This window comes from Aulonocara stuartgranti (genome assembly GCF_965226115.1).
Source record: "Aulonocara stuartgranti genome assembly, chromosome: 7".
In the NCBI taxonomy this organism is placed as follows: domain Eukaryota; kingdom Metazoa; phylum Chordata; class Actinopteri; order Cichliformes; family Cichlidae; genus Aulonocara; species Aulonocara stuartgranti.
The window spans coordinates 9626624-9634392 of record NC_138945.1 but is presented as its reverse complement, the minus strand read 5'-3'; the positions used below and the strand labels follow the sequence as shown (position 1 = coordinate 9634392).

The following is a 7769-nucleotide window of genomic DNA, read 5'->3' as shown; positions in this document are numbered from 1 at the left end:
AAGAAGAAGAAGAAGAAGAAGACAGGAAGTGTTCCTGTTGCTGTTGACGAGCACGGGCGTGAGATAACGGAGTGCGGAGATTTCAAGGGTTCGTGTTATAATTCCTTCTTTCTTTCTTATTATTATCATTAGTAGTATTTATTTTTCCTTCTGCTTTCGGTTAATAGGCTATGAAGCCAGAAAATCTCCGGTGAACATTACTGATGATGAACTAGCTTCTCAGGCCATATAACGACAGTTCAGTGCTCAGCATCGGTGTGTTTCAAGTGCGGTGCTGAGCCAGTGTTTAAAACGCTGCGATACGTCGCGTTTCTACAGAAATGTAGATAATGTGTGTTCAGTGTACTAACGTTTTGTATGTAAGAGGTTTTTGCTCTCACTAGCGCGGTGAGCCATCTGATTCAGCGAGGAACAGAATGAGTCAGGCCTGTCGTTGGGTGTAACAGCCATTTCTTCCACCTGCGCTATCTCACTTCCTTCGAAAATACGACATTAATATTAAGGTTATCAATTATATCACGCTTGAGATGTACGTGTGTTGGTGTGAAGCCAGTAGCACTGGTATAATAACAATGCTTGTCGTTGCTGCTGCTTTTCCAGGCTTCCTTCGTATGGCACGACTAGCTTCGCCATTGCGCTTGCAGGCGCTGCGGCTATTAGTCCTATTTTTATGGGTGCGGGTCCTCTGTGTCTAAATAGTTCAATTTCTCTTTAAAATTAAAGTCTGGACACATAAAATATCTTGGTTTATAATTGTTTCATGGAAAGAAAAAATCGCCAGCACGCTTTATTCACACAAATTCATGACTGATTTTCTGGGTTGTTTTTTTTTTTTTTACAGTATTGCTCCCGGTATTGGCTTTCCTCCCTTTAAGGCCCCTTTTCACTGAACTATAAGATTGCTGTTTCCTCTGCAAGTTAGCAGCATGTTTTTTTCTTTTCTGAGTGGTCATCTGTTATTCTTCAGTAATTATTGACCTTTTATACTGAACAGTTTACTGCATTTTTGCAAGCTTAGCTTAGGATGGAACATTGCATCATTTTTCTTCAAGCATTAAATAAATTCAAGCTACAACTAGGGCTGCTTTTTCAAGTGGAAGAAATATTAATATAGCTAGGCTGCTAGACCCCAAAAGGACTGGTAAATGCCATTACCTGATTAATCTGGTGAGTTTGTAAGATGAGTTGCAGCTCTTTACCATGAGATAGCTTATATGCTATATGCAATAGCTGATCTAGCAGTACAAGCTTGTCCCTAATTTCAAGTCACTAATAACTAATCCTTTATAATAATAATAATAATGATAATAATAATGATAATAATAATACTTTTAATGTACACTATTTTTGCCTTGTATCACGGTGGTCTTGCAGGTTAGCTTTAACCTGATTTAGTGTCTCTTTGTTCATGCTGCTTAATGGCTTACATAGAGCAATGTTTATGTTTCATGTATACATTAGTAGAGATTACGGCAAAGTCATGCCATGCATCTGATCAGATGGCTAACTTTCCCTTTAGTAGCTGACAGGATAATGTGTCCCTCAGAGCTGAGTACATTACACACACGCACACGCACACACACACCTGACACCTTACCAATTCTGGTATTCTATGGTAAATAACAGTCTGGCTTCACAGTGCCAGGCACTGAACTCAGGACGACCCTCATGGAGTCTGTGATTGTTTGGTCTGAGACATTCACACAGGATTGTTTCAGTAACTGATTAATCTATTGATTATTTCATTGATTCTTTGAGTAATCAGATAAAAAAAATGCTTTTGTCTTATTAATGAGCAAATATATGTAGTCAAAAGAGAAAAAATACAGGTCTTTCAAAATGAACTGCTCATTGGCTTCCATTTTAGAAACTGCAATGTTTTTTTTTTGTTTCATTCATCATCTGTTTCATTTGTCCAAAAAACAAAAACATTTGTCTGGATATTTTAATACAACTTCTGGAGGTTTTTTCAAAGTAAATGCTTTAATTGTAATTAAAACAAAGCTTTCTCCAAAGGATGGATGCTGTTTTGGATGTTAGAAACACATTTTCTTTCACTCTGCGCTCTTGGTAATGGCTCTGCCTTTTTGCTCTTGTGTATTGTAAATGGACTCCAGCTTCACGTTAAACTGTGCCTGTGTCATCATCACTGCTGCTGTTGCGTTATCAGTGTTTCTGTTTAAAACTGGGGGCTGTGTGGGCTTAATGTTGCCAAACCTTTTAGTCACACACTGCTCTTAGATACGTTTCTATTGCTCGTCTGTTTTTAGTCGCAAATGTGGCTAAAACGCTTGCTTTTGCCTTCCCATGGTTACAGAGCCGTGCCTTAAACGAAGCATCAACGCAAAGAATTTGTGTTTCACACCAATGGCCTGCTGGAGGTCATTTTGCAGGCCATTTTATTTTATACTTGTTATAGTATAACAAGTAAGATACTGCATGACTTTTAAGAAAAGCGTTATGTGTAACATATGTATTGATTACTTTTTGAATAATGACCCTGATCACAACAAAGAAGGGAAACACCGACAACATACCACATTGACCACATTGCATGCAATTAATTTGCACAAGTGTACTGTGTTTAACATGCTCCTTAACAATGGTGGTAACTGTCAAAGTGGGGCCATTGAGAACCTAATGAGAATGTATAAGAGAATCATAAATTGTAAAACTTTGTGAAAGGAGTCTAATACACGCCAATCAGTCGACAGGTATTAGAAGTGGCGATACTGCGTTTTTGATGCTGGTAGCTGGCATTGGATTATGACACTTAGCCAATTAAACTTTCGTGTGATGTCAGAATGTAAGGAAACTGTTTATCAGAGGGAAAGTGATTCTTTTTTCTGATTTTATTTTGTTTGTTTGTTGGAAAATTGTATGGCACCTGGCAACCATTTATATTCTTTGTTGAAAGGATGGCAGCTGTTGTTATTAGCATATAACCAGAATATTATTAGTGTATTTAAAATATATGACAAAATAACTATTTGTTTATTTTCTTCTCAACTCTTTTCTTCTCTTCTTTTTCCTCCAATTGTCGACATTTTGTTGCATTTTCATGAGAAACAGGGAGCATGGGAGCTAGCTGATTGTCAGCACCTGCTACAATCGCCAGTTGGTGTCTGCTTCAAGCATACCATGTTTGACTGATCTGGATAGGGCCGGTGCTATAGAGCAACTTCAAGCTGCCATGAATGGCAATTGTCAGCTCACCCGCTGTATTCAAGACAGCAAGTCAACTTGGCTGCTTGCACAAATCTTTGCCCACTTTTACATATTTCTAATAGATTAAATCTAAGTGAAGGCATCAATTTTTTGGAAAATGTAAATACTAATGAGGGTAGATATAGTACAATATTCTCAGTGGTGATGTGCCTGGAGCCTCCTTCTTGGTGCTGGGACCGGCCAACTTCCCACCACCAGCTATGTCCACCCTCTGTTTGATGTTATTGTACAGCACCTTGGTCAGCTCTGTTGTTTTATGCTTTATAAAAAATAAAGTGGTGTGTGTGTGTGTGTGTGTGTGTGTGTGTGTGTGTGTGTGTGTGTGTGTGTGTGTGTGTATTCTCATGGCTGATATTTTTTTTCTTTCTTTTTTTAACCTTTTGATCAGTCAGGATATCTGTAACGATGGAAATGGATATAAGTGGAGTATCCAGGACACGTGTCTCCATTCTTCCTACAACTGACATCAAAGCCACATTGAAACCAGAAGCAGAGAGACCTCGCTGTGCCAGCACCCCATGTTCACCAATCAGAGGTACTGTTGCAGGATACCAGATTCTCCACATGGACTCAAACTATTTGGTGGGCTTCACCACTGGTGAGGAGCTGCTCAAACTGGCCCACAAGTGGTCAGAAGGTAATCCTGAGAAGGCCCGTGTATCAGATGCAGTGTCCAGCTCCATCAAGAGCACTGTCCCTAAGTCTGTGGACCTGGGCATCCACCGGTCTTCACGTATTTTCAAAGCCAAAGGCCGGTACTACCAACCATACGACATTCCTGCTACTAATGGACGAAGACGAAGGCGTATGCCCAGTTCGAGCGACACCTTCCTCAGATCTCTGGCCCACGGCGAGTCTGGGAGGGCTCTGCATGCTCCACTACCACTCTGTTTGCTTAAAAGTAAAGGTGCCCAGTCCAAGTCTCTTGACTACCTTAATCTGGACAAAATAAGTATCAAAGAGTCATCAGACACTGAAGTGCTACAGTACCAACTGCAGCACCTCAACCTACGAGGGGAGCGTGTGTTTACCAGAAACAAGACATGAAAGCACAGTGAAACTTTTTTAGATGTGTTTCATCCTCTGGGGTATTTAGGTGCTATTTCTAGACTTGTTTCTTTCTACTATGATTATAAACAGTTCTTTAAGGAGACAGTCTGATGATAATCTTGTTCTATTATTAGTTGGGAGGTTTACCTTGTTCTGTATGCTTAGCATTATGAGGTTTTTGAGGTTAAAAAATTGAATTATATAAATTTAGCAATAACTGATGGACCTATTTATTGACAATTTTTATTGGCATTGTTGTGTGTTTGTAATGGTTGGATACACACTATTATACCAGCTTATAGCTGAGAAAGCACATATCACATACAGTATCAGCTTTAAAATGCACCGTTGACATCAGTACAATAGTTTTACTGTGACTGTTCTTGTTTGTTTGACATTAAGGAACTGCATTTGGAGTTGTCAAATTAACAATATAACGTTATTGTATGTTGCACATTTATTTACGTATTTATTTATTGATGTAGTACTGTTGGTTTAGATGTCAATATGATTTCCACGCTCTAATTTACAGTAATGTAAGTAAATCAATTAAAAACAAAAAAAACATGCCACTTGAAGTTTGTCGTAATATAAGATATGCCATGTGCTTTTAAGAGGTTTTTTTTTTTTTCCTCTGATTCACAAATATAATAATTATCAGTGCTTACACTACCATTTAAACGTTTTGACACACCTTCTGATTTAATGGTTTTTCTTTATTTTTACAACTTTCCACATTATAGGACGAGTTGTGTTGTGCAGAAGTCAGGTTGGTACACAGCTGAGAGCCCAACTGTTAGAATTCATATTATGGCAAGAACCAATCAGCTAAGTAAAGAGAAACAACAGCCCATCATTAATTTAAGAACTGAAAGTCAGTCAGATGGAAAATTGCTAAAACTTCCAATACGTGCCCAAGTGAAGCCGCAAAAATCACTAAGCACTACTATGAAACTGGCTCGCATGAGGACTGCCCCAGGAAGTGACCTTTGCTGCTGAGGATAAGTTGATGCAAGTTAACAGCACCTCAGATTAGAGCCCAGATAAATGCCACACAACAGTCCCAGTAGCAGAACATCTATGTTCAAATTAGGCTTTTATGGTCAAATAGCTAAGAAACCAATACTAAGGAAAAGTAACAAGCAGAAGACATTTGTTTGGGCCAAGAAACACAAGGAATGGACATTAGACCCGTTGAAATCTGTGCTTTGGTCTGATGAGTCCAAATTTGAGATCTTTGATTCCACTCGCCGTGTCTTTGTGTGGGGCTGCTTTCCTGGTGACGTTGAAGGCACACTGAACCAGCATGGCTACCACAGCATCCTGCAGCAACACGCCATCTCATCTGGTTTGTGTTTAGTTGAACAATCATTTATTTTTGAAAACATTACAAGGACCCCAAACACACCTCCAGGTTGCACAAGGGCTATTTGACCAAGAAGGAGAGTGATGGAGTGCAGATGGCCTGGCCTCCACAGTCACCTGACCTAAACCCAAGATCATTTGGGATGAGAGTGAAGGCAAAGGGCCAACAAGTGCTCAGCATCTCTGGGAACTTCTTCAAGACTGTTGGAAAACCATTTCAGGTGACGACCTCATGAAGCTCATCGAGAGAATGCCAAGTGTGTGCAAAGCAGTAATCAAAGCAAAAGGTGGCTATTTTGAAGATTCTAAAGTATAAAACATCTTTTGAGTCATTTCACACATTTTTGTTTACTACATAATTCTACATGTGTTCATTCACAGTTATGGTGCCCTCAGCAAGAATCTACAATGTAAATGTTCATGAAAATAAAGAAAAACCATTGAACGAGAAGGTGTGTCCAAACTTTTGACTGGTAGTGTATGTACTTTCACTTTTGATTGAATCCAATAACTGATGAAAGGTGGTAAATATAAATGACAGAGGAAAGACATGTAAAATATCTCCAGTCAGACTTTAACTAAGGATGCTTCAATTATTTGGTCATCTCCTTAGACCGCTGGTATCGCTTACTAATGTGACTATGAAAGGCATGAGAAAGAATTTTAGAGGGATGCAGAGTTTGCCATGCTTCTTTAAGAGACTCAATTTGCAGCCACACTGGACAGAATGGAGGATTATCGTGTAGTTTGATGAAATTCAACCAAATGACCATGTGTCTTCCACTACAGATAGAGTGTGAGAGAGTGTCACTTCACTTCTTGTAAATCTTTATTGCTTATTGTAGCAAATATGTATCAGTGCATCATTTGTTTTCTGCATTGTTCATGACGGCAGTATGTACAGATGTGAGATGTGTTTTTAATAAGTGTGTAGATTTCCCTTACAGCTCGTAATGGTTGAGTTTTCAGTCCCTCTGTTGCAGAACACTTTTTTTCTGGACGTATTGCACTGTTGGATATGTGCTACAGACTGTCTCTGGAATTCTCTGCTTCTGTCACCACCATGGCACTAACTATGTGTTCCTATAGAAAACACTACAACAACAGTATTGTATATATAAGTAAGCCATTAAACACTTACAGATCTGTACACCCCTTGAGTATGCACCGTTGGACATGCTTCTTTGAAAGAATTGAAATTGTGAATTCTTGTTTCAGAACTTGTGTTTTTTGTTACATTTATCAGTGTAAAATTTATTAATTTAAGCTGTAACAAGCCTTTGTGAAATCTAAATTTAATGTTATAATGGCATCTCCCAAGTTCTGTTGCGTAAAATGAAATAATCTGAGGTGCAATCTGTGAGACCGTTTATCTCAACATTCTCAGGTCAGAGCCATAGAGCATGTCAGTCGCATTGCTGTATGCCACTGTAACTTTCTAATACAATCTGAGAGCCAGAAATTATGAATTATGATGAGCAATAATTATTACCATTTAAAACATCATAAATACTGTAATATTAATTATGTAATGATCAAAACAAGCACATTTCTAAATGAATTTAGCTTTTAGAAAGTGTTGTTTTTGTCTAAAAAGCTGTGTAAAGAAAGAGAATTTTGAGTTAGTTCTTTCTGAATATTTATAATACGAATATTCTCAACTTGGCCCAGACTCAGATGAAGCAAATTCAAATTGGGTAGTCTGCAAAATGTCCTTTCAACAAGTGTATTTTCATTTCTTTTTTAAGTGCATTTCACTTTATCCACAAATACTTGGTGGAAACAAAATAATAATGCAGTGGTTATGATAATATAACAATATAATAAAAATAAAAAAAAGACTTTCACATTTTTAATGTTGTTGTGTGAGCTGACATTAGTGATCTCTTAACATGTTACACTACACCTTCCTCTATGAACTTTAATGTTTGTCTTGATGGGAACAAATATTAATTAGCAATATGAGTGACTTAAGTTAGGTAAAAAATTTTACCTAAAAGAAAAACCTTTGGCAGTAGAGGATGTGAAATTCAGTAGTTTATACAACAGTTTAAATAGCCAGACAGTCTGTGATATGCTGTGAAAGGTAATGTAGATCTCCTGTGTAGCCAAGTTCTTTTTTGTAC

General features: G+C 38.0%; 1 protein-coding gene across 2 annotated transcripts; it reads left to right on the top strand.

Moving 5' to 3' along the window:
- macir (macrophage immunometabolism regulator) lies at window positions 1-6803 on the top strand. 2 transcript variants are annotated; one of them, XM_082542324.1, is made up of 2 exons: window positions 1-88; window positions 3617-6803. In XM_082542324.1, the coding sequence occupies exon 2, from the start codon at window positions 3634-3636 to the stop codon at window positions 4273-4275; it is 642 nt and encodes a 213-aa protein (XP_082398450.1). In that variant the 5' UTR covers window positions 1-88; window positions 3617-3633; the 3' UTR covers window positions 4276-6803. The 2 variants fall into 2 exon arrangements, with proteins under 2 accessions (XP_082398450.1, XP_082398451.1); XM_082542325.1 differs by having other exon boundaries at window positions 7-88; window positions 3621-6803.
- The last annotated feature ends 966 nt before the right edge of the window (window positions 6804-7769 follow it).

Bases quoted from the DNA above. Each gene is read 5' to 3' on its own strand.
- macir (XM_082542324.1), top strand. From the start codon at position 3,634: ATGGAAATGGATATAAGTGGAGTATCCAGGACACGTGTCTCCATTCTT.